Source organism: Seriola dumerili, unplaced genomic scaffold (assembly GCF_002260705.1).
Source record: "Seriola dumerili isolate Sdu_G_001 unplaced genomic scaffold, Sdu_1.0 BDQW01000025.1, whole genome shotgun sequence".
In the NCBI taxonomy this organism is placed as follows: domain Eukaryota; kingdom Metazoa; phylum Chordata; class Actinopteri; order Carangiformes; family Carangidae; genus Seriola; species Seriola dumerili.
This window is the reverse complement of record NW_019174280.1, coordinates 15850667-15877454: the sequence shown is the minus strand read 5'-3', so window position 1 is coordinate 15877454 and position 26788 is coordinate 15850667. Positions and strand designations below refer to the sequence as shown.

The 26788-nt window shown below is 39.7% G+C and overlaps 2 protein-coding genes across 10 annotated transcripts; one reads left to right on the top strand and one right to left on the bottom strand.

The window, feature by feature from the left end:
- Positions 1-5297: 5297 nt before the first annotated feature.
- pum2 (pumilio RNA binding family member 2) lies at positions 5298-22165 on the bottom strand. Of its 9 annotated transcripts, none has more exons than XM_022766509.1 (23): positions 22022-22165; positions 20092-20455; positions 17908-17976; positions 16533-16638; positions 16138-16325; positions 15855-16027; positions 15315-15609; positions 15124-15217; positions 14845-14952; positions 14530-14675; positions 13872-13995; positions 13405-13545; positions 12562-12870; positions 12233-12460; positions 11823-12090; positions 11532-11661; positions 11290-11418; positions 11018-11155; positions 10210-10335; positions 9871-9942; positions 8811-8932; positions 7506-7698; positions 5298-6928 (listed from the first exon to the last, which is right to left on the bottom strand). In XM_022766509.1, the coding sequence occupies exons 2-23, from the start codon at positions 20440-20442 to the stop codon at positions 6797-6799; spliced, it is 3642 nt and encodes a 1213-aa protein (XP_022622230.1). In that variant the 5' UTR covers positions 20443-20455; positions 22022-22165; the 3' UTR covers positions 5298-6796. The 9 variants fall into 9 exon arrangements, with proteins under 9 accessions (XP_022622230.1, XP_022622267.1, XP_022622213.1 ...); XM_022766546.1 differs by having other exon boundaries at positions 11284-11418; positions 16138-16229; positions 22022-22164; XM_022766486.1 differs by having other exon boundaries at positions 6797-6928; positions 11284-11418.
- Positions 22166-22771: 606 nt separating this feature from the next.
- rhob (ras homolog family member B) lies at positions 22772-25890 on the top strand. Its single transcript, XM_022766597.1, has one exon. The coding sequence runs from the start codon at positions 22921-22923 to the stop codon at positions 23509-23511; it is 591 nt and encodes a 196-aa protein (XP_022622318.1). The 5' UTR covers positions 22772-22920; the 3' UTR covers positions 23512-25890.
- Positions 25891-26788: the final 898 nt, after the last annotated feature.

Here is a 26788-nt window from a genome sequence, read left to right as displayed (position 1 = left end):
AAATTACTGAGTTAGAATACTGATTCACCGTGTATGACTTTGTTAAATTCAGTGTAACAAACTGCAAAGTACCTGCAAAAAGGTGTTTGTTCTCCAAGATGCTCTTGCTGTTTGCCAAAATAATATATCCTGATCTGGTATCTTTTGTGGGCCAGTGTGTGCTGTCAAACATCCAGTCGTTGTTGGGGTAATCCACATCATTTGTTATTTCACCTGGTGAGAGTGCAGACAAGAGGCATGAATCATGTTGTATGTAGTTTTTGAGATAATAATGAGATAAACAATATATACTTTGTAAAGTGGATCATGAGATATCCTGTAAATCAGCAATTTTATAGTCATTGAACATGGTAACAAGCATTACCTTGTTCTGACCAGTCCCCTGAACCAGAACCAGAACCAGAACCATCCAGGATATATGCTGATCCCTCAAACCCTTCAGGAACGGCAGACATCTAATGTCATGGACAAAATGAATGAAGATATTGAAAATTAAGAATGACTGCTTGTTCCTGTCCCATTTTTAGACACATTAAAACAAAGAGGTGAAGGAAGCTTATGAAGGTGCTTTCCTTGAGAGGGCAATAAAGAACTGAATCATGTCCTAGATACAAAGTCACATTGAAGTAACACAATCCTAAAAGCACACTGTAACTGACAAACCCATAATGACGCAAGTGATCACAGTTTTATCACCAATAAAGAGTCATGGGTAAAATACAGTTCAGATTAAATGATAATGGCACTCCACCCATTTGCCAAAGTAGGAAACATATAAGGACACAGAATATTGTTAACAATTTGGTCTCAAAGCTATTAATACAACAGAAAGAACAATACATGTGGAAAAAGCTTCTCTCATATGAGCTATTTCTGTGACAGTGTCAGTGTTTGATAGGAGCACATGATAAAGGTAAAAAGCTCTTGGTCTTTACATGAAAAATCCATATTCTACTATTTACTTTGCATTTACTATATGAATTTTGGAGGTGCTGAAATAATATTTTCTTGAACATGAGGCATTTCAGTTGAGTAAACTGTTCTTGATATTCACAAGCAAAACTCATTGATGGAGACTGAAATGGCCTGTATCCGTTGTACACAATATACATGACTTAAATCTGCTGTTCTTCATCAAAGAAACACTATGAATGTTTTAGAGCCAGCTTTAAAGATGGAGTGCGTGTGAGGATAAAAATAAAAAGTTGCTTTGTACATTTTGGAACAATCTGGAAATTCATACATCACATTTACCATCAGGTAGTTCCTGTATCAGGGGATATTATCATTATCCCAGATGCAGTTTAGCACATAATGATGTTTACTATAAGGAATGTTTACAGGCTGTAATAATGGATAATTACACAGATGCAGTAAACCTTGTTTTTAACTTGTAATTGATAATAATTAACTAAATCATTAGTGAATTGTAGATTTAACAGGTGCAGCAACAAAGTGTTGAGCAGTTTCACATGCAGAAGGCTTGGTAAACTGGGAGGTCTAAAAGTTCAGTAAGTGTGAATGTCTTGGGTTGTGTGTGTCAGCCCTGTGCCTGCCAGAATGGCATCACAAAGTACAGACTGCCTCTTGCATATTTCACTTCAAGACTCAACATGGATTGATTAATCCATTACTATATCAACAGGAAATTAATCTTCAGCAATTTTGATGATCTATAAAGCAGCTGAGTAATTTGTTGAGAGAAAGAAAACACCAAACATTCAGTTTTATTTGATTATAATCTGAGTATCTGTGGTTTCTGCATTATGGATCAGACAAAACAAACGATGTGAAGATGTCATCTTGAGTTCTGGGAAACTGTGATGTCAATTTTTAACTATTATGTGACATTTGATAAACTAAATGATTAAAAAATATCTGTACTACTAGAACAACAACTACTACTACTACTACTTCTATTACCGTATCATACTTATGTACTTAAATTAGATTTTGAATGCAGGGCTTGTCTTGTAATTTTTTTGTCAACAACAGTTTGTTGTAGTTGTTGTAGATTATAATTTTGCACACAATACTATAAACTGTACAACAGTACAGCACCAACTTGACCAAGTATAGCAAAATTTAAGTGCTGCTCACATGTTATTGTATAAAACAATAAAATATTATATTCAATAAAAAAGGAATGCAGTGGAAAACAACAGGGCATTCTGCATGCTGAGTACTTAGTAAACTGATATTTACAACTGGTAATGCTTTTTATGTGCTTTTATTATCAAACATGCAAAATTATGAATGTAGACTTTTACTTGTTAAGGAGTATATTTTATATTGTGGTGTTTCTACTTTGACCTCAGTAAAGAATTGAGTACTTACACCACTGCCAATAGGGCGATAATAAAAGATATATAATGATGGGCCTATTAAAAAACAATAAAAATAGAAATGCAATTACTTAGTTCTGCCCCAATATTATAAATAATTTCTACTAAAAGCACAAAGGAGAAGGAGTAAAAGTAGTAAAATCCATAATAGGAAGTGTGTTCTTTATTCTGCTCAACTGACTTAAATATCTTCAGTTCTCTGTGTACAGTACTGTACAGTGCTCCTTGCATGCAAAACAATCAGTTACACCCACTAATAAGTTTCTAATGAGTTGTAAGAAGCCATTCCTGAAATAAAATAGACATGAACAAGCAATGAGCAACCTCGACACCTGTACATTAGTTTTAGATAACTGCACCTAAAACCAATTAAGCAAACTTTAAACAAAACTCAAGCCCAAATAATGAATAAGCGTGTGAAAAAACAAGCAATGAGCAACCTCGACACCTGTACATTAGTTTTAGATAACTGCACCTAAAACCAATTAAGCAAACTTTAAACAAAACTCAAGCCCAAATAATGAATAAGCGTGTGAAAAACACACCTTGAAATTTCTTAATCGAAACCCGCTTCGTATAGTCATGTAATCACCCAGGGCTGACATCAGGAAGTGAGAAAGGTGAGCACCGGGACTGACGCAACGATTGTACCATTAAAAATGTGTCTTACCGGCATTAAAATGACTTACCGACATGTGGAATGGATGTATTAGCCCCAGAACAAAAAATAAACGCGCTGTCAAAGATATCCTCATGTTTCAGGTGAGTTGAGTAGTCTGTCCTCTTCATGCAAACCTCCGCAGGTGTTTTGATTGAACCTCTAAACCCCGCAGTGCTGCCGAGGCCCCTCCCACCAATACAATTCCTTGTGGTTACCTGGTGGTTGCAGGTGACAGTGTTTACAGAGAGCAATGTAAATTAATTTCTTCTTCTTCAAAAAAAAAACTCATATTCATCCGGAAACCTGTTAGATCCTCAATTAACATGAGATTAAAAATAGTAGAAAATGGGTTGCAAGAAAACAAATGAGATTACATGTAGTTTACATGATAATTTGGCTTTCTTATAAACCAGAACTTTTTAAGCACACAAGAATTCAGTCGTTAAAGTATGTGTTAAACAGAGGTTCTAATATGATGTACAATATATTATATAACTGGATTATTGCTATTGATGGATGAATGTGTTTTGAAGTTTTATACCTATAACAACACTATATTTTATAAGATAACCATGTGTTTTTGGATGTGAAATCTCAATGTTGTCATAAATGTAGCAGACTACAAGTAGTGATAATGTATTATTCCTGACCTGTGCCTTTTAGTCACCTGTTAACCAAGCTGCTGCGTTTTGTCTCCATGATGTAGGTTTACGTTTATTTATAGTACAATCATCTGAAACCCTTTGATTATGCAAAGCTGCTCTCTGTTTAATAACCAAGTGTGTTCTATTAAAGGGGCTGAAAATATATATATATGCAAACAAATACATTGTATTATATATTTAGGGCGTGAGCGCACCGAAGGGTGCGAGGACCCTATTGAAAGTTGGTAACAAGTAGTGATTATTATTATTCGACCGGAAGAAAAATCGCCTTTTTGAGTCTTATTTTATAGGTCTCGCCCATGGGCGTGGCAAAATGGCTTGATAGCGCCAACTACAATTGTCTCAGATCATGTTTGGGATACTGAGATCGCTGTGAAATCGTTGTTTTGGGAGTACAAAAAATCACATTGGTTCAACACAGTATTTAATATATCCATAGTTTGATTGATAGCAAGTAATTGTTCTTGTTCACTAGGCGTACCCTACTAAAATAAACCTTGACACAACTTCTTCCCTAGTTTGGACAGACTATATAGTATTAGTTTTATTCTTGAATTTCTTCTTCTGACCCTAAATCAACATTAAGCTAAACCAAACATGAGAAAAACCACAACAATGTGGGTCAAATGTTAGAAGAACAGTTTAATCATACATAGTCACAATTCTGCTTCCAAAAATGAGTTTGTTTTCTTCATCTAACATCTGGAAATGTACATAAGGCCACCTGAAAATGTACATGACTTTGACAGTGTGACAAAACTCATATGTTCATATTTATATAATTGACAATATTTTACATTGCTTTTGCTTACAAGGTAGTAGCTGTTCCAAAATACAGCACTCTTCTGTACAAAAATAATTCTTGTCATATCCTGTGAAGTTTCCATGGTAGCAGAGAGGACTAAATGCAGCCTCGGTTTTAGTACAGAATGTTTTTTTTTTTCCTTTTTAAACTGTCACACATCAGAAAGACTATCAACAGTGGATGTTACAGCTCCAGTACAAATAGAGGCTGGCCTTTCCCATAACGGATTAAAAACAAAAACCATGCCAGATTGTGAAGCCATAAAGTTTTTTTTTTTTTTTTTAAAAATTACACTTGATCAAATAAAACTGTATACATTATATTCAGGGGGAAAGGAGTGATGAATATACACACATCAAAATGCACATTTTTGCCTTTTTCCCCAAAAAGTGTAAAAGACATCCCATTTACAGCATAAACGTTTACAAATGTACAACTGTACAGACGAAATAAAAGCATCACTACAAATTTAGAGCAAGGCCTGTCAAACACCACAACTAGACTTTTTTTTTTTTCAATTAAACTAATACTCTTACACTTATTAACTGCACATATACTACATGTATTCTACAATTATTCATATGAAGCAAAGAAGCCATCACTACGAGCATTACAGGTGAATTGTGTAGCTTTTGATGGCCCCACCAGCCTCCACCGATGCACTTGCATACCCAACCAAATGAGAAAAAAAAGAAAGAAAAAAAAAAAGGAAAATCAAATCTAAAAAACAAAAACAGGACTGTTTAAAAAAAAAAAAAAAAAAAAAAAAAAAAGGAAAAACAAATCTAAAAAAAAAAAAAAGGGCTGTTTAAAAAAAAAAAAAAAAAAAAAAGAAAAGTTCTTTCAACATCCCTTTCTTTCTCTTCTCCCACTAATTCTAGTTCATTTCACCTTAGATGTACAAAGCTGAGATAAGCTCCACTTCACAACATTTAATATTTATTTTTTTTGACTACTCTGACCTTCAGGCGGTGGGGGTCCCATCATTGCTGCAAGCCCCCTACCCAAAAGCAACAATTTACTCATACATAAAGATGCTATACGTCACTAAACTACTTCTACGCAAGAGATGATTATTCAGTATCAAGATATCAAGATACTGATTTCTAGGGCAGTGTTCATCTCAAACTACAAGACAGATAGGATGTTACACAAAACATGAAAGAAAAAAATCATTCCAAGGATTAAAACCTGTCACAGCATGCCAACGCATACCCCACTCCCACCCCACTATTCCCACAAAAAGCTCCCTACTCTGGTCATTTCATGTAAAGATTATACCAGGTTACACGCCCGCTGTACAACCAAACCTCTTGCTCTGCCTCTATAAGTTATTGGTAACTTTTATCTTGCATAAACCCCGAGTGATCACCTGGATGAGGGAAAAAGTAAGATGGCTAAAATGGGGCTCAGTGGATGCAGCAGCTCAGGTTCGTCAGGCTGTAATATTTAGTACCGAAATGTCAGGCAGACTACAAGCCGCTGGGGTAAACACACGCCCCCCCCCCACTTAGCCAGAAAAAGGAGGCAAGAAAAAGCCACCACTACTGGAAAACACGAATCTAGACTAAAGCACCAATCCCCGAAGCCAAGCTCGCAAACAGGTCTTGAAGACCCCTGAGTGACTGTGGCACGTGGCACATAGTACTCACCTGTGGACGGAGGAGTTTATATCCATCCTTACTATGTAGTGCTTTTTGAAAACTAATCCATCAGCTGCTTTGGCATGGGAAAACACTTTTACTGTGCATGGGATAATATACAAATATAATATTCAATTGCCTAGACTTAATTAGAACAGTTGACATAATAAGTCTGGTTACAAAAACAAATGGAATTGTTTTTTTTGATTTTTTTTTTTAAAAGGATCTCTCAGTTTAGCCTTATAAAGTCACTTGCTGGTGTTAATTGTAAGAATTGTAAATTTCAGCAAATGTGTAATAAGTTTTTTTTCTACAGAGAATTTACAAGGTAAAAAACTAAATGTACAAGATAATATGAAAACCAGTCAAATACATCAATTACATCATTAACAATGGGCTTGTGCTTTACCCAGGAAAAATCGGCCTGCTGACTGTGCGTACCCTTGGGGCCACACTGGGGACCTGCACCAGGGGTGGCAGAGTGGCAGGGGTCAGTTGTCACAGCGTTCTTACGTGAAGTTGACTTGTCTGTTTTTTTTGGTAATTCCCCCAAAAAATGGGATGTCAGAGGGTGTCAAAGGCCCTATGGCTAAGGAGCATCTCTCACAGAACAGGGGGTTTGGGGTGACTCCTCCTCCTCCTCCTTCTTCCTCAGGAGACCCGGGATGTTGACACAATTACATGAGGCCATTTGTGGGGCCGCCGATGGGACCCAGTTCAGATCCACTCTTCATGTAGTACTTTTCTAGCTTGGCCAGAATGTGCTTCCCGTAGGTGTACTTGCGCAAAGTGGCAATGTGAGGCCGGATCTAAGAAGGGAGAGGACAAAGATCAGGAACAAAGTCAATTTTGTGTAATCTGACCTAGAATTAACTTATTTGAATAAATCTAACATATGAAAGATAGAGGAGAGGCAAAATACGGCATATCCATGTTCAAAACAATCTCCATGTTTACAGAAAGGCAATGAAAAAATATTACATATTAAAAAAAAAAAACAACTGTTGCCACAACCAGGTCATGCACTCAAGTGAAAGGGTCTACCATTGAGCCAACCTGACCCCATTATCATTTCCCAACTGGTAACAGCCCCCCCCCTCCCAAAAAAAAAAACACTAACTGTAACCCTGGTGAAAAAAACACTCTAACTGGTCTTTCTGAATCGCACTTGTCAAGACCCCCTGAAGCAACACCAGCACAGCCTCTTGAGTTGTTTCAACACATGCTGTTCAGTCTGAACCGCTGAGCGTTCAATATTCTGATATTCTAAAATGTTCATTTAATCCAAATATGAATTCACTAGGACAAAGGTTGTAACTGTTTAACTAGCCGTGTACCCTTATCCTCTCCATATCTGTATATGCACACATTTAGTAGTTGACCTACCTTGTGCATGATGATTTTGCGCTGAGCAGGTTCTGCCATGTCAATCATTCTTTGGACAACATAGTTAGCGTACTGGTCCTTCATCATGGTGTACAGGGCGCTGTGAGGCCCGTCTTTCTGGCAGCACACTTCATCTATCAGCAGAGCTCTCTCAGCACGCGAAGAGTGGATCACACACTTCTCAACAACATTACTGAGGAAAAACCAGGAGAGAAACTTCTATCATACACATAGTAATTCATAACTGAGCTGATAAAAGTCAGGGAAGATGCTTTTGATTAGGTTACCCATTAGGATTGCTGAGATGTTGGAATCAGTTTCTTTTTTTTTGTTTGCATTGTATTTGTGGCATGATGTTGAGGTGTGTGTCAATAATGATGATGCAAGGCACATTGGATAAAATGTTCAACTGTCTTATTTTGTTTGGAACAGGATGAAAAATTTCTGAGTACAACTATTATGAGTCTCTCTGACCTAACTTCTGCGGTCGTGAGCTGTCCTATTAAATTAAAGCCGCTAGATAGAAATCAAGATTTTTTTCCTCTTAGGATAGCTCAAGGGCAAGACTTAACTTGACAAACCACAGGACGTGCAAACAAACAAAAAAAGCAGTACCCTGTAATCCAAAAGACTCAGATTGATGTTTGTGTTTAAATGCTGACTGGCTGTTTGCAAATGTTATTTACTTGCAATGGTTAAAAGGTAAGGTGCATGCTGCACATCAATATGTATATGACTTGTTTAAATGCACGTGCTGCAAATCTGTGCTTGTCCACAGGGCTTAGGAACATGGCTCCTAAGTAAAACTGATTCCTAACACTAGTCAATATGTGGTTACCTTTAACTGGTTCCTACAGTGTACCTGTGGTCAACTTTCAGTCTGTCATATTGCTTGACCTGTAGCTGGTTGGCTTATCTGCAATATTGAGGTTTCTTGCTTCTATATTAACTCTGTATAGTTTATCGTAGCTATCAGTAAGAGCACAAAAAGTTTTGTTGAGAAAGAAGTCCAACTTACTACGTAATTTAATGATGAACCTAACCAAATATTTGATTGTGATGTATATATCCTATAACACATTAGCTGTTTTCCTTTTTTTCATAAGCGAAATTAGAAATCTGGCATGTGCATAGTTACAACAGTGGGTAGTGTTAAGTGTTGTTTGTGAAAACTTGAAACAACATAAGGTAGGTGAGATGACACCCTGGTAGTTTGACATACTCCTGGGGACAATGAAAAGATTGCCCTCAGGCTAGATGTCTCTCCCAGTGGATTTAGGAAAAAAAAGTAAAATAAAAACTTACCTTGCAAATTTGTGTTGGCTCAAGACAAGAACCTTTCCACGAACCTCTGCCACTATCTTGCTCTTATCTTCTGGTCTGCCGTGCTCCAAAACATGCTGAATGACGTAGTTACCATATTGATCCTGCAGGAGGCAGTGGAAGTGTAAGATCAAGGTAGGCAGGTGTTTCAATACTTATTAAAAATCACCAAGAATCAGTGCGACACCCTTTTCTCTGATTGATACTCATGCACTACTTTTCACCATTGGTCTTAATTGGTGTGAGACAAATCATGCAGCTCTACAATGATAGGTAGACGACTGAGTGACACCCCCATTTGTAGTCTTACAATACCCTTACGTCATCACTGCGGAAGGTCAGACAAAAGAGATGCTGCTGGTTTGGAGTGTTGCTGACCAGACAACACAACCAATAGCATCTTTGCCCCTTCAGAAATGGGTGATAGACAGTTATGGGTGTAATTTTAGTGTGACAAGGTGGAGACAAAAACTCACCTGACCAAGCAACAAATAACACCACTCTTGAATTGATCTTGTTAAAGTAGCAATTTGTTGGGTAGGTAATATGATCTCCAACTTTAATTGGGAAGTATTTGCCTTCAAATCCATTTCCTGTCAATCTGTTTTAACAAGAACATTATTTTGCTCTTGAACTTGACTTTAACTCAAGGTGAAGTTACAAGTGTTTTCAGCACCACTTACAAACACTTTAGTTGTTCAAAGAGTTCCAAACTCTTTCATACTCTGAAGCAATTTCAGCGAAATCAAGGACACGAAAAGAGAAAAACAGATTGATCAGGAGATGCTGTAGGCAAGAGAGGGATCATCAGACAACAGGGAAGCATGTGCCTTGTGAATCCTCTGTGGCATAAAGCAAGAGAGAGGAAAAGGGCGAGAAAAAGGCGGCTCAGTGGGTTAGGAAAAGGCCTGTAACAGTTGGGAGTTGGAGAGCTATCTAAATGTTAAATCAGATCGTTTACAAAAGAAAAAGATAAAAATAAAAAAGGGAAAGAGGAAGGGAGCACAGGGACATCCGCGAGAGAGAGGCAAATTGCTCTGACCTTGAACAGTGCATCGCGGGACACTGTATAATATGTTTTGGGTGTCATCTCCAATGAAACGCCTTGATATTTCTAGATGGAATAAGTGAGGGGGCAGGGTGGATGTTTAAATAATCACATATGTCAGATGTAATGACAGCTAACAGTACAATTACATTCATCCTTACACTTTTCACTTAGCAGACCACAACTACACAGGAACAATGACAGTCTAAAAAAATATGAAATGTTCAACCATGAAGGAGACATGCAAATACACAAGACAAGCACACATCTCAACAATGATCAGTCACATCTAGAAAACAAAAAATGAGGCACATAGGAGACAGATGTGCTCACCTGGCCCAGCTGTTCAGAGTGCTGATGCAGTTCTTCCAGGATGGGTAGAGTCTGCTCCTGGGTGCAATGCTCCAAAATCCTTTGGATCACTCTGCAGCCGTAAGGATGTGTGGACAGCACAAACACCTGCAAAAGGAGGTCAACACAAGAGATCAATATACATGTAGTTTCTCTAACATTACACCACAGATCCTCATACTGATTCTTCTGTGGAATAAAGCATTCTCAAGGAGAATCTTAAATGTCCCCTGAGGTGCTTTTCAGTACTACTAGCACTGTGGAGCAATGTTTTTAAATTTGGGTCCTTGATCTGCACGTGCATGGGTGACAATACACATCCCTGCCTATGGTTTCTCATTATTCCACTGATGTACAGTAAAACTACAAACAGACATTTGGTTTACTGGAAAACTTTTTCATGCATAACAGACATTGAACAACCCTTAGATTATTATTGATTCTATTTTCTGCAGTTTCATCGTATTTCACTAACATCTGATCCGTTTGCTTCTTCTTCATATCATGTTCTTGTATTTACATAACACAATGCCACTAGTCAAACCAAATAAGGGTATTTGGATTCATGAAAAGGTCTTGTAAGCAGATCCAATGCTGTTGATTCAAATTACTTTGAGAAATTAAATGACCTTGAATTTAAACTATTAATGGAGGAGCTTTAAGGAACATGCACTTCTAAAAAGAACTAGCGAGGCTGGTCTAGGACAAATGGAAGTTTGAGTAGCAGTTACATTTTCATTACACAGAGAATGACTGGCAGCTGAGCAATTTCTCATAATGATAAACCCACCTGGCCCTGGAAGGCATCAATAATAAACTGGAGGGCCTGAGGCTGGACACACTCAATGCACTTCTGTACCACATGGTTCCCATTCTGGTCCTTCACACACTTCAATACGTGGCCATCCAGCTCGCGGACAATGTCACTCTGAAATGAAGAAATTAGGGAAAAATTGTAACAGATGTCATGATCTTAAAATTGAATATTGAAAAAAAAGAAGACAATAAAACAAGGTCAGCAAAACTTTACTTAAAAAGGATTGAAATCTCACTTACAATTACCTGCTGGTCTGAGGAAATGGACTCTAGGGCTTTCTGGATCACTCTACAACCATACATCTGCAAAGCCAGGGGGAGGACGTGCCCACGGATACGTGTCGCCAAAGCCAGCTTCTGGTCTGCGCTTCCAAACTGCATGACACAAATCCAAGTATACTGTTAATACTGCACATAGTCACTGTTCTATTTAATATTGTGTGGTTACTAAATTGACACCAGGATGAACTCTTGGATTAAGTCCTGACCTCAAAGAACTTTTGGATGACGTAGTTCCCAAATACATCTGTCATCAGTTGGTATGCAGCTTGCAGAATTTCTCCAAATACCATCTGCCTCTCAGCAGGAGTGGCCCTCTCTAGCTTCTGCTGGATAAATCTAGATGCAAGATTTAAAATCAAGATTGGAACAAAGAGTAGAGATGGAAAACAAAAGAAATTAGCCACATTGTCTTACACGATTGCACTTGCCCTTTGGAAATGCACTCCCTGTGTTAAGGTATCCAATTAAAATGCCCTAATAAAGCACATCTTAAACACCTAGATCCGTGTTGGTCTTGAGAGAACTCCACCATGTGTCCTGGGAGGTCACGGAGCTGGAGGTTTGGGAAGCGGTTGTTCCTGAAGTCTTCCAGCAGGCGGCTGCGTCCGGACGGCATGACATCAGAGCGACTGTAACGGGGCCGAGACGGAGGGAACAGCTGGCTGCTGGAATTGAACAGACTGGACGTACCACCGGTGCTCCGGTACTTTGCCTCAGCACCAGGTGCTGCAGAAATGTAACGCCCGCTGCCATTCGTCAGGCCACCTAGGATTAGAGAGTGATTAAAACTATGACCAGACAAACAAACAATACTCTTACCCCACACAGGTAAAAAACATTTCTGTGCAAAATGTCTTATTTAATCCATAATTTTAAAGTAGCTCAATACCTTAAATACTAGGCTTACCTAGGTGAAGGCTGGAAGAAGATCCATGAGAAGAGGGCAGAGAGGGTGGAGGAGTGAGTGGGGAGTGACCCGGTGTCAAGCCAATGGGGCTGGGTGAAGAGGAGTAACCCAGGCTGTTGTAAAACGGCTGGCCAATGGGAGTTAAACTGCTGCCACCACGTTTGTATAGGTCAGAACTTGCCAAAAGGGAGTCCCTGCGAGATACACTGCTACTGGTTGAGCTGGATACTGTAAGAAAAAGAAATAACAGAGAGCAAGTGTAAGACAACAGACTCCTAAAACAAACAGTTTTTTCAAATGGTAGTGTAGCCTGTAGTCAAGTCACTGACCAGAAGAGCCGAAGGCTCCGAGAGCAGAGCCCAGGCCCACGCCAAGAGAACCGCCGGTGCTGCTGAAGCCCAGGGAGGAGCTTGGTGGTGGTGGGGCAGCAGAGGTGTGTGAGAAAAGGGAACTGCTTTGAGAAGTGTTAGGGACTGATCCAGAGCCATAGAACGAGCTGGAGGGCAGGCCGCTGCTGGGTGGGGGAGCCTGCTGCTGCTGTTGCGGCTGGGGTTGAGGTTGAGGCATGGAGCGGTACAGCCCGTTGGCTTGAGGACCAGATATGTTGTTGCCAGAACCAGATGCAGACACCGCAGCTGCTGGTGGAGGGGAGAGTGTGAGGGGGTGAAAGGAAGTCAGAATGGCCCAGATTTGTAAAGAAGTAACAGGGAGGAGTGGATGTGTGGCTTTCATGTAACACATCATAAAGAGGACTGAATTTCATTAAGGGACATTTCATTGAAAGGACACACTCCTACATTCCAATTATGAGCACATGTACAGGTCTTGAAGTTTCATCCATGGTATGTCATTTTTTTCAATGGCTACAATTATTTCCACTAAGTGGGACTGACACTAGAAATCTATGCGAACAAAAAGAGGCCGAAAAGACTTTCAGCCATTACTAAACAAACTACGCACAGACAACAGTTGAACTTTCAGATAAATGTTTTGTCTAACCCCGATTCTTAAATATTTATGCTGGCAGAACTTCATTGAACAAAACAAGGGTCTTTAAAATGAGGGAATGGCCGGCAGTGGGTTTAGACAATCACTGACTCACAGTGTATTTGCCAAAGCCCTACAGTCACATATCGAAAAGGATCTACTGTAACAGATGGATCAGTACTTACCAGCCTGTGCGGCAGCAGGGTTGATGAGGAGAGGGGTCTGGACTAGACGAACTGGTCCACCTAGACCAGTTCGCGCACCAGGGCCCATCACCAGAGCTCCAGTCTGGTCATAGTAAGCTGCAGGGGCCAACACCTGATAACCTGAGGAGAAAAGGGACACAAAAGGTGAGCAATTATATATTATAATAATAATATTATTATATATATTATATTATATAATATAATTATATTCAATTACTGAATATAAAGCAGTTATAAATCTTGTTGTGACAATTATCCTCAATCAGAAGAAACACCATTTTCAATCAGTGATAATTATGAGAATGAACAATCATATATATTTCAAGAGAACATATCAAAAGGATGGTTGTTTCAAGTGCTGTTATAAGAACCCCACAATCCTGCTTACAAAACATGAATGTGTTTGGTTATTAGTATCTTTGGCTTGTATGAGGTGGTCTACTCACCAGGCATTCCTGCGTATGCCAATGCAGGATTTGCAGCAGCTGCTGCAGCAGCTAGAGATTCTTGCTGACTCTGCTGGCCTTGCCCTGGTGTAAGAGGTCGCTGGTTGGCTCCTGTGCGCATCACCTGGAGGAGAAGGTACTGATACTGTCAAACCCACAGGCTGCCAAAATACTGGATCAAAAGCTTTCAAGCATATTCTGTAATTGAAGCCCCTGACAACTTTGTTTCAGATCTTGAGTATTTCTATTTTGTATTGAATATTTATGGCTAAATGGCGAACAGTCAAGGTTAGTTTAGCTAATCTACTTTATCAGGACTGCATGGGTTTGGTTTGATCAGATTTGATTGATAGCTGCCTAGCAACATTAACAACCAACTCCACAAATGACATCACATTTTGATTCAAATGTGGCTTACTCTGATTGGTGCATAGAAGTATGTGACATCAAGGACAAGCATACAAATACAAACACCCTTCATTTAGAAAAAAAACAAGTGTTTTATATTTAACAAAGTCATTGTGTGTTGATCTAGGACACCATTACTCATATTAAAAAAGCTAAATGAGAAAATAGATTTCAGTCAACCCAAACATGTGAGAACATCACCTCACGGAAGGTTTATTGGAAATGCATCCTGAACATAAATAATTCCTACCTGTGGTTGGCCAGGCCCTGGTCCCTGATTGGATGCTTGCTGATTAGCTGAGTGATTGGCAGTAGATGCAGCCTGTTGCTGGAAAAGATTGGCCGGGTACACACCCCAAGGAACTCCGTAGTACTGTGGTGGAACCACTGTGGGCCCTGAGGAAAACATTTTGATGTTGCATACACCTCTTATACAACTGAGGAAGACAATACTTTTTAAAACTTAACTTGACACAATTGCATTATGCATCAAAAATCCACAGGCCTCTCAATGAGAGCTTAAACTGAAAAGATCACAAGATCTGAAAAAATGCTGTGTGATCACCTGCAAGCGTGGCTGCAGCTGCCAGCCCAGCAGCAGTGTAGGGATCCGCTCCAGGGGGGGCAGCATTAATGATGTAAGGGTTTGGCACAAATGCAGGAGCAAGGCCAGCTGGGTAATATGAGGAAAAGCCATGTAATTTATATTTCCATATCAAATCTCAATCAAATGACTATGCAACTGTAAATACAGATCTCTAGACATCTTCAGACTCATAGTACTATAATTGTATTACATGCCACGTTGTGCTAAACAATGAATAAGGCCAGCAACTGGACTTACCGAGATGCTGCTGCTGGGCTGCAGCCAGGGCATATTGTTGTTGCTGAGCTGCAGTGAGCTGTTGAACAGTCAGGGGATTAGACCTCTGGAACAGCTGAAAACAACAAACAAACAAACAAAAAAGGATCACAATCTGTTGAGCAAACTTGCAGTTAGATCTCTTAATAGATAGATTTTCTGTTTCAACAGACCTGCTGCTGAGAGTTGTAGTCAAACAATCCTACTGGAGTCCCTGAGGAGTCCACCTGAATCTGGTTCCCAGCATAGTCAAACTGGAGGGACTCCACTCCGGCTTGCTGCTCCATACCTCCCATGTTCTGGGCTTCCTGGTTCTGGAAGTCCTCAGCTGTGGCCTTGTTTTGGGCGGGATTCTGTTGTTGGAGGCCATGGGGGTGGTGCTGTCCCATCATTTCCAAACCTGTCTGACTGGGGCCCATCCTCTCCACAGCTTCCGTAGGGGAAGCTTGACGGCTTCCAGGGGTTGGACTAGGTAGCAAATAAGTTCAACATCAGCACAAATGCCATGTTAATACAGAACTTGGCCTCAGACAGGAAGTCAAGAAACATCAATAAAACTAAAAGCCGTCATATTTTTATTCCCTCATTCATTTAAACACAATGCAAATGTGGGCATTTTCAATATGTTCAAGTGTCGTAAAATTTGCCAAAACCAACTAGCTGCATCTAGAAATAGGTGGTTGTTCGCTTAAACCATAAAAAGGAAAACCTACTTGAAGTCTTTGCAGTCTCTGTCCATGCCATTTAGTAGACCTCTTCCGTTGGCTTTAGCTGGATCACTCTCCTCTCCCACCTTCATCTCTGGGCTCTTGTCCTCTTCAAAGGGCGATATTTTCTCTTGGGCATCACCCTTCTCTCTCCCATCTTGGTCAGCATCTCCTCCACCCTGTGTCACATATAGATTAGGTAAGACTACATGCCACCCTTGAGAATAAGGTCTAAATAAGCAAGAGAAGCCCCTCAATTCAAGTTAGAAATGAGAAAGTCTTGACTTACATAGCCTCCGTTCCTGTAGCGACTATCCATCTTGTCACCAGGAGAAGAGCTCAGGACGTACTCCACCATGCTCACCCCCAGGCCTCCACCTTCTGAGCGAGGTGAAAGCACAGAATTGGCATCACCATTCCCATGGAAACTCTGGCCTGGACGCCGCTGCACCATGATTGGCTGAGACACTGAATGATCTGAATGAAAAGCCGTGATCAAATATCTAAACATTTGTGCATATAAAAAGGTATAGCTTGGTAAAAAAAAAAAAAATCCAGTCAGACAAAGGCAACAATGCAAAACATGATTAAGGAAATAGGCTCATTCCAATAACATAATTGGAAGAAATTCTTTAAAATAGGATTTACTGACAAAAACAGTTAAAAGATAAAGAAACCACTCACGAGATGAGCCCCAGGCATTGTCTCTCCACTCCTCTCCAAGAAGCATCCCTTTCCTTCCATCTTTGGCCAATTCATCAGAATCCCAGAGCTTTTTTGCAGGCAAAAGCTAAAGAAAAAAAAATGTAAACATTTTCTACACATCACTAAGATGCCAAAGTAATTATTATCAACAACCATGATTTATTCAAAATTTGGTGATTTCAGGTGTGGTGGTTAGTTCACAATTTTTAAGTTTGAATATGAGTTTTTATTGTAGTCTTGGTTCGCTCACTTTAAATGATACTCCATCAAAATCTGTGTGAGCATTTTATGTCGGTAGACTTGAGGGTGGCTGTAGAGATATTCTAGTTTGCTCCTTCATGTAGAACTTTATCAGTTTCATCCTTAAAGATTACAACTGCTTCAGCGCACAGTTGCTTTTTAAATCGAATTAAAATCACTCACCCCTGAATTAGTATCCATTTGTTCACTGTCCATATGTATGCTCAAATGAATATGGCTATATGCACTATTGTAGTCTAAATCCTACTACACAACCCTGTCAAGCTTACAAGTATGAGTTGGTTTGCGTTTGTTTGAACACTGGCCCAATCTCAATGTCCACCCTCACAGACTTGGAGGTGCGTTCCCGGAAAGTTCATGAGGATTTAGGACTGTCCCACTGTCAAACCATCAAAGTAACGAGGGCTCCCCAGCAGACATTTTGAGCCCTTTATGCACACTTTCTGTAAGTGTGCATTTCTGCAGTCTTTGCCTGAGGGAATCACCCAAAGTTCATGCCATTGTGACATTAAACACGGGGTTGCCATGGTTATCAGGGGAAGCCTGGAAGTGTAAAAATGGCAAACGATGATTCAGAGCCTGAACTGTGAAGTTATTTGTCCTGTGATGACATGATGATGAACTCCAAATGTCCAAATTGGATCAGATCTGGTCCAACATTATTTTTTTGTTTACAAATCAGGGAGAGATGGGAGGGGATAAAAATGTACAATCAGAAGTCCTAAACCCACAATTCAATGCAAATGTTTTGCTGTCATCAAGGTAACGTGATACAAGTGCTGTCCCATTCCTCTTTATATCATTTTGAGCCCTTGTACCCTCTTGCACTCAATCACTCACCAGGTGATGTCAATTAAGTCTGTGAGGGTTCAGGGCTTAGGGGGGACATTGCGATTTGGCCGTTGTCTCTCGCTCTTCCAATGGTCACAACAGCTGCTCTGTTGTAGCTCAATCTAATCTCTGTAAAGTAGCAAACTAAACATGCCTTAGAGCTACCTTTCAAGCCTGGACGGTAGCGTTTCATAAAGATTTCCATTTTGGTTTATTGCTGCACTATAATGGAGAAAATGTTAAAAACCCAAAACCCCATTACCTCTCCCATGCCCCTTGACTCCAAAGCAAGGGCTTGAAAGTCATAGTTCATTTCATCCACAGCACGAACCTGAGACAAAGGGGAGACAAAGCTTTTTGAGATACAATTTCATCGACCAATTTTGATTTAACACTATCCAAATAAAATTCCTAGACTGTACACAGAAAGCTAAAAGCACCTGAACAACACAACAAACTAACATATGTTTTTTTAAGATTTGTTTTACCTCAAACATTGTGGTTTTGTGAAATAATAAAAGCCAAATATTTCAAGAGGCCCCTCAGCCAACAAAAGATTACTGTTCAATGGAGAAGCATTCAACATGAAGTTTCTAAATAATCACCATAATACAACCACAAACAAAACAAAAACGATGAAGAGTTGTAGTTGGTGGTATTTGCCTTCTTCTACCTTCAGTATTTCTGACAAATTGTTTTAAGTCTTAAATTTTATATATCTTCATTCATACTGTCTTTTCTTTCTCTTTTAGCCAGATCTCACATGCTGCATGAATGAATTTATCAAAAAGAAAAAGTCTGACAGACGTTAAAAACAAGAAAATCAACTTTCTGATTTACATTTGGGAAAACAAGAGGTTCATGTTGGGCTCAGTGTTTAGCATTGATGCCTCGTACCAAAACTACAAATCTAGGGTACAGTTTGGGGCCCCTTTGTGAGGAGTTCATTTGTTTTCCCTTGTTCCTCACACAGACCAAAGACATGCAAGTTAGGTGAGTTGGGTGTGTTGCTACAGGCATCAGTTAGAACATCACCTTTAATCCAGGAAGGATACTACAACTCATGAATAGGATATTATAACTCAGGGCAGTCATTGCAGTGACTATCTTGTCTATCTCAGCTGTGCTGAGGCAGTGACCAAAGCACTGGCCTCACATGCTTCGCCCACTGCAAATCAAGAGACTTTTTTTGTGACACCGTACTACTGCTATCTTAACACACCTTGTGACAGACAGGTGATCTGTCCAGTGTGTACTCTACACTTCACCCAGTGTGTGATGGGATAAGAGAATACGAACGGTGTTTGGACCCAAAACTTAGGTTTGCCATTGTGAAGAAGTTCTCAATTTTCTAAATTCTGCTCTTCATTTCTGCTGAGTAAAGAAACAAGACCATCCTTCATAGAAAGCCTTATTAACTTATTACTGTTATAGACAAATTAAAGCATCAACTCAGGTGTAACTAATATTATTTCCATTTTTGTTTCAAGACTCGTCCAGTGAAATATATTAGATGAAATATCTAGTTCATAGACTAATTATTTTAACGGTTATAGTTGCTGCCTTATGTCTTCTGTGTTCTCTCAGCAACAAACATTTTTGAATTGCCTGTAGTGTCATTTCATTTCTTTCAGAAGGAAAAAAAAAAAAAAAAAGAGCTTTTGATGAATATATATAAAATATTTCTACACAATATACTCCCGTCATAAACTGGATTTTCAGGAATTACAGATGCAAACAACCTGCTTAGCAACCTACATTTTCCCCTTGAATAAGTTCTTGGTTTTAATCAGGAACTCTTACACCATGAGCAATTATGTTGTTTGCAATGTTGTTTTGTATTTACTGACACTGCCATTAAATCTTTGTATTGCTGCAGCCCATGGCAACTAAAGCCGCTGACATTTTTCATGTGCTCTAACTTCAATAAACAAATCTAGAAAAAAAAGGTAATTAATGAATGGCTGGCACCTGGTGTAAAGCATCATAGATTAATGGAGTATGTGAAATATGTGACCTGTCAGAGTGAATAACAGACTGTTATTGTCTAGCCTCGACACCACATAATGCGTCCAAACACAAACTGATACAGAGCAGTTACAATCCCACTAACAATTTATTCTGTGGTTTTAACATATTCAGCATGCAAGTGCTGAATTCAACTTCATTTCAATTTTGTTGCTTTCAAAGTTGACATTATCTAATCTATATGTCCAATAAGCAATCATGTTGCAACAATGTGCAGTATGAGAGAAATTGACGACCCCTCTGCCACCCCTCTTCACAAAGAATAATACATAAAGAAAAGACAATGGGTCTAACAACTGATACAATATTCAACGAAACTTGTGGCCTCTGGTGATACAAAATACTGCCGTCAGGCAATCTAACCTACACTTAACTGAATAACACTGCAATGACGAGTCTCTGGATGAAGGCTCTTTACCTGGTCAACATGATTGGCATCTCCAGTTGGCCAGCGATGCTTGCTGGGTGTGCAACCTCCAAGCTGCTCTCCAGGCTGCCTCTGAAAGAAGTATCCAACTGTGGCGTCATCCTGAGATCGTCCACTCAGTGGAGGCTGTGGGGTACCTGGGGTAGGGTTGGGACCCCTATCCATGCCCTGTAAATGTGGACCTCCAGGAGCTTGTACAGCTCCCCCAACTGAGGCTAGGGGCCCCCCACCATGAACTCTGACACCTCCAGTCTCAGGAGCACCATTTGCATGCAGCATCCCACCTCTTGTCTCCTGCCAGGCCACGTCATTCATACCTAGGATGCTGCATGGAACGCTCATTCCACGGGAAAGCCTAAACAAATCACAACATGATGATTTAGTAAATGATAATTGGCATTCAAATTGACCTGCATCAATTTTAGAGATACAAAATGTATTAATTATGACGACATGAATATGCAACCTTATTTGAGGACATTAACCTTTTGTGCTGATCTGCATTATAACATAGTGACTTGGTAATCTACCAGGGTGACTGTGTCACACAAATAACTCAGATATATGATTTAAGTTACTGTTTATAACTGCCAACATGAATTTAGCACCTACTATAACAAGACGCTTACTGCATCTTGATGGGGTTTTAAGTTATAAAAGCTGTAAGTTAAAATATTTGGCCCTCCTCAGTCATTACTCTGTGAGCCTTTACATAAACCGAGTTTTGGAATAGACTTCAGGAAACGGATGCACCCAGAAATACTGAATGGACAATTACAACATAATTTAATTCGCCGGGACATGGCTAATTCCCGTGTAGCTAACTCCATGCTTTGGCTGTTCTACGGGAAAAGATTGAAACGATAAATAATGTTGCCTGAATATCCAATTTTAGTTACATTGCCTGTTAATAGACGGCGCATTAGCTCTACATTGGAAGTATAATTTATGTAAAGTTTGTTAATACACGTATGAGAGATGAACGAACAAAACAAGTAACGGGGATGTCGATGGCTTGCATTACTAAGAATGCTAGGTGGATAACGTCGTCCTAGTGTTAGCTGGTGACCATAAAGCTAATGTAACGCTACCAGTAATGTAACGTTATTAATGACTAAACGGACATTTAAAAGGCAATCATTTAAGGTTACCAATTTAAGCCATAGTGAGCGGTGGCTGGCTTTTAAAATTATCGGACGAGCTGCAAAGCTACATCCAACATTACCTATTGATCGTTGTGGCAAACCGACGTGCTAGCCTTTTAGCAAGCTGGCTAATCTAGCTAGCCTAGCCAGCAAGTCCGCTGCTAATAAGGGAGCTAACTTTGCGGCTTTAACCACGAATTGATGCAAATGTTTATTTTAAGTTGTTGATGGCTTAGCACGTCGTACACTTGTTGTCCATCATTATTTGTGTCAATTAATTTATTCACACAAGAGGAAATCGAACATGTTTAATGTAAGCTAGTACTACTGGACTGGCGTGAGCATTAGCAACATCCTTAGCGAACCAGCTAAGGCTAACCGCAGCGGGCCTGCTATTTATTATTGCTAGACATCAAAGTTAAATTCACGAATTTGCCATTGTTTTACAGTAAACTTGTGGGCTCCCACGTTGGACAGAAAACACGCTGTTCTCTTGACTCGAAATACCACAGTGGCTGCTTGCAACCAGACAAATAAAACCAAAATAGCTAACGTGTGTGCTAGCAGGCGCTAATTGCCTAGTTGGTGTTGTGTGAGCTAAAACATTAACCAAACACTCAGTGGCTAAACAACATGGCCCCCCTTCAAGTTCCAAACAGAGGGGCCTTAACCGCTAAACAAAAGGGGAAATACTGACACCACGGCAGTCGCCTTCAAAGCAGTCGCTTTACAAAGCTTTTACTTTCGACGTGGACAAATAAAGAGTAGATACTCACGCGTTGTCGTGTCGAGAGAGGGTCTATGCTTGTTGCACGCCGTCAACCCAATTCTATATTGTTTTGTTTCCTTGGAGAGCGGTGATTTAGCAAGGCTTGATAGTCAAAGCTAAGAGTTTGCCTACGCCAGTGCCCCCTCCCTGTAAATAGCGTGAACTGCGTAGACATGCGTATAACAATGTCAATGTAAATTTGCCTTCCCAACGTACGTTTTGTACACTACATGTAAACGTAACACACATTTGCTTCAATGTGTATTTAATGTACTTATCAACCTGTCATCAGTCACATTATGAATTAGCACTGTATCATACCCTTTCCCCGAAATGTGCACTCACGCTGCTGCTGGATACCCCCTGAAGTAAGTTGTTTGAATGGATGTTTATTGGACAGTCTAATTTAATTTTGCGGACAAGGTTGAGTCGGTAACAAAAGTAACAAAAGGCTAAAACAATGTTTCTGGTGTGGCATTGTGTTTTTAACGACGATGAGTTCATAATAGAAGTCGATTTAAATACGAATTACAAAAAAATGTCGCGTAATGCATGATCATGCAGTTAGATTTGGGTGATTCTGGCTGATCCTGGGTCGGGTGGGTCCTCGTGGTCCATGACCCTCCTCTGTACAAGGGGAAACCGATGAGATCCAATCACCTCCTCCTTTACAAACTGTGATCTCACCTCCCTATTTCCGATTGGGTTGCTATATTTAGGAAACCACCCTGTGCTTTATAAAGAGCAGTGGGTACTGGTAAGGGTTGTGGAGTTAGGAGACGAGAACGACTTACTGGAGAAGGCTGTCCTTTCTCATTTAGAGCATTTAAATAGTGGGAGCGGACACAGCGGGCATATATGTGTTTTGGATGCTACGTCTGAGCTAGAGCTAGGAAAAAGGAAGGGATGGCAGACATACGCAAAAAACTTGTCGTGGTGGGGGACGGCGCATGTGGGAAAACATGTCTACTGATTGTATTCAGCAAAGACGAGTTTCCTGAGGTGTATGTTCCGACTGTGTTTGAGACATATGTGGCGGACATAGAAGTGGACAACAAGCAAGTCCAGCTAGCTCTGTGGGACACCGCTGGACAGGAGGACTATGACCGGCTGCGCCCCCTCTCCTACCCGGACACTGATGTCATTCTGATGTGCTTCTCCGTAGACAGCCCGGACTCATTGGAAAACATCCCTGAAAAGTGGGTCCCTGAAGTCAAACACTTTTGTCCTAATGTACCAATTATATTAGTGGCCAACAAGAAGGATCTGCGCAACGACGAGAACGTAAGGAACGAGCTGTCCCGGTTGAAGCTGGAGCCAGTGAAAACAGAGGATGGCCGGGCCATGGCCATGCGCATTGGCGCATATGACTATTTGGAGTGCTCTGCCAAAACCAAGGAGGGGATCTGGGAAGTATTCGAGACTGCAACACGGGCAGCGTTACAAAAACGAACAACACCCCCAGGTGGTTGTCTCAAATGCTGTGTTTTGATGTGAATCGATTCTGTCTGGCGATGAGGTGCAGACAAGACGTTACCGCCGCTGGGATCTGTGTCTGAACATGTATGGGCAGTGACCATGGTTTGGATACTCCCTTGTGATCAGACGACCTTGGCTGAACCAGAACGAAGGACTGCAAAGAAGTTGTTTTGAACACACTCGATAATCATCTGATATCGTTGTGTGTGTCCGTGTGTGTGTGTGTGTGTGTGTGTGTGTGTGTGTGTGTGTGTGTCTGTGTGTGTGTGTGTGTGAAATGCACTGGTTACAGCATGTTCTTTGTGGGTCACATGATCCCAGTCTGACTGGTGGAGGGGTAAAAAGGACAAACCACAAACATTTCAATGGACGCCTGGACCCCTGTCTCTTATGTGGACAAGGCCTGCTTTCGAGCCAAGATTTCACTTGCTCACTTTTTGTGTTTCACAGTGTTTGCTTAGGCCACTGCCTTACTGCCAATGTTATACTTTGTAATAAGCAAAGCAGTAAAAAAATTGCACTTGTTATTTATGTCCACTTTGTATTGTAAAATGGCTGTATTCTTTTGAGAAATTGCACAGCATCTGCAAACTACAGTAATTCACAGAACGTTTTATACACCCTTCAGTGTAAGGATACCCGTGGTGTTCTGTATAGTTCCCTCTGATGTTTGATGCCATTTTGGAATTAACATTAGCTTAAGTTTACAGTTCATGAAATTAGCTGTCTCAGGTTTGTTAGTTGGAACAACGTCCACATTGTATGTTTTGACTCCCTAGTATATGCCTAGTTTAATAGTTGTTAGGCAACATGCCCAATTTCATAACAGGTCTTGGAGAGTACAAATCATGTCTGGGAAAGGGCTTAACCATATTGTCCAATGTATTGCAACTTTTCTGGTTGGTGTTTTGTTAGAGTGGACAAACAGTTAAACAGAAATATTTTTTTTTTTAGGCTTGCTAAGCATGCATCTACCATAAATGTAATGCTTGGCTGTGGCTACAGTGACACTGATGAAATAGGTGCTTTTTGAACACAGATTAGTAAAACAGTGAAAGGAAAGTTACACAAAGGCACTGTCAACTGTAAACAGTCAGGAAAGGAAAAATGTTTTTTTTTTTTATTTTACAGCTCACCTGAACCAAATCATTTGAAGCACATACAGCATCTCACTATGCTTTTGAACTCTGAAATCCAGGTTTAGCTATTTCACAGGCTGGCATATCTCAGCTGTCTCTAAGACCTGCTTAGCATTTTACATTAAGATACAGCTTCATCTGCAGTCCTGTAGGTGATATTTCTAAGAGAAGATTGAGCATGTGAGATGGTTTAGCATGTGAGTGCTTTGTTCACAGAAATATGTTTTCTTAGAAAGTGTCATGAAAAGAGGAGTGGGCTACATCAGAACTCTATGAGCCAGTAGCACACTCACATGGGATTAAGCCATGGGATGACAATTAAAAATTTCAATGGAAATTGATCATATGTTATGTTATTATAACCAGAATCTTTTAATAATGACACAAACTTAAAAAACAAAAAGGTGTCCCTATTTTTTTTCTGAAGCTATAAAGTTATAATTCAGTAAAACTGAGTTCAGTAAAACTGAATTATGACTGACACAAATCCACCTTAATGTCTTCCTTTATGACTGTGAATGTAGCTCAAATTTATGTGTTCAAACACATAGTTGGAGCTTTGTATGTCAGCTAGATTTCAATTCTTGTGAAATAAATTCAGCTCATGTTTGATCTGTGTCTACACAGAAGTGTTGTGTAACTGTCCTCTTACATGATGGTGGGAGTGCTTGTACAAATGACAGCTATGATCATCAATTACAGAGAGTGTTGCTACACTGAAAATCCAGGGCAAAACCCTGGTGGATGTACAATGTGAGTTATTCTTTTAATGATAACTGAAGACAAGAAAGCTCAATTTCACCTTAAACATGTCATTTTTCTGTGGTTCAGAAAGCAACTATAGCAAAGATAAATCTGAGTCTAAAAGAGTATTTCTAAAAATCCAACCAGAGTTACGACGATGTAAAAGTCACATTCCTCCCTGCCTTCTGTTGCTGGGCTTTTTGCTGACTTACAGAGCAGGAATGCATTGTGTTGGATTGGTTAATTTTCCCACATTGCTCCTCCCTATGTGCCTCCGATTTCCAGTGTTGTTAGGTTATAATTCAGTGATGAGTGCTGAAAATGTGCCAAACCTATCTGTTTGTAAGTGTTGATCAAATTATGACCACATTAATGAAATCACGCAATACTTACTAGGTTTGAACAGTAGATGGCAAACAATGGAAATTTTTGTGAGGAAAAAAAAAAGAATGTAAGGGAACAATCGGTACTGTTCTGGGAAACTCAATAAAAAAAATCAATGTGTGTCACCATCTCTACTTCTCCATTCTTTTGCCTCATTTTCTCACACTGCAGACCAGTTGTTATTACGCTGTTGCAGCCACCATTTCTTTTAACATGCTTGAAACAAATATAAATCTATTCGCAATTATACTTTGAATTTGGTTGGTATATTTTGCAAAGACCGTCATCCCTTGAATTTGTGAATTTATTTTTACGCGTAACTTTAAGTGGTGTAAAAGTAATTGAGTGTATTTACTTAAGTAAAGTTTTGAGGTACTTTTACTAGTATTTCCTTTTTATGACACTTTGTACTTAATAAATATTGTACTTTTTATCTGGTAGCTATAGTTACTAGATATGCTGATTGACACTAGGACATTCCCTGAATTGAGTATTTATACCATACCATACCATTTTGATAATATTTTTGTACAAAAGTAAGATTTTAAACACAGGACTTGTAATGGAGTATTTTTCCCACTGTTACATTGCTACTTTTAGTTACGTAAACAATCTGAATATGTCTTTTCTACCACAGCTTTGGATCCCAGAGGGGGAGATAAATGTTAGGGCTTGGCTCTTTACTATTGTTAGCAACACCTGCCAAACCGATTCTGTATTCATTCTTCTCATTCTCATTGTTTTATGATCGGAGAGCTTGTGTGTCACAGAAGCTATTTATGTATCTGCTAAATTTATACCCAAGGGAACTAATGATGAATGAGCATATGACAGGGGCGTATAAGGGACTTAAAAATAATGCCATATCATTACTGTGTTTTTTAACAAGTAACTATACAGTAGGCTATATTTGTGAGTTTGAAGGAAGCACCATCTTGTAGGAATAATCAGTGTGTAAAAATCATATCACCTTCGCTGTCAGTCGTACTCTATAAGTCATTCAAAAAGTTAGATTTTTAGAAATTTAT

Excerpts from the sequence above, each read along its gene's own strand:
- pum2 (XM_022766486.1), bottom strand. The coding sequence starts at position 20,442 with ATGAGCGTTCCATGCAGCATCCTAGGTATGAATGACGTGGCCTGGCAG. Across the intron at positions 15,218-15,314 it reads ACTACAACTCTCAGCAGCAG|CTGTTCCAGAGGTCTAATCC; the intron begins GTCTGTTGAAAC and ends TGTTGTTTTCAG. Across the intron at positions 12,461-12,561 it reads CGGAGCCTTCGGCTCTTCTG|TATCCAGCTCAACCAGTAGC; the intron begins GTCAGTGACTTG and ends TTTTTCTTACAG.
- rhob (XM_022766597.1), top strand. The coding sequence starts at position 22,921 with ATGGCAGACATACGCAAAAAACTTGTCGTGGTGGGGGACGGCGCATGT.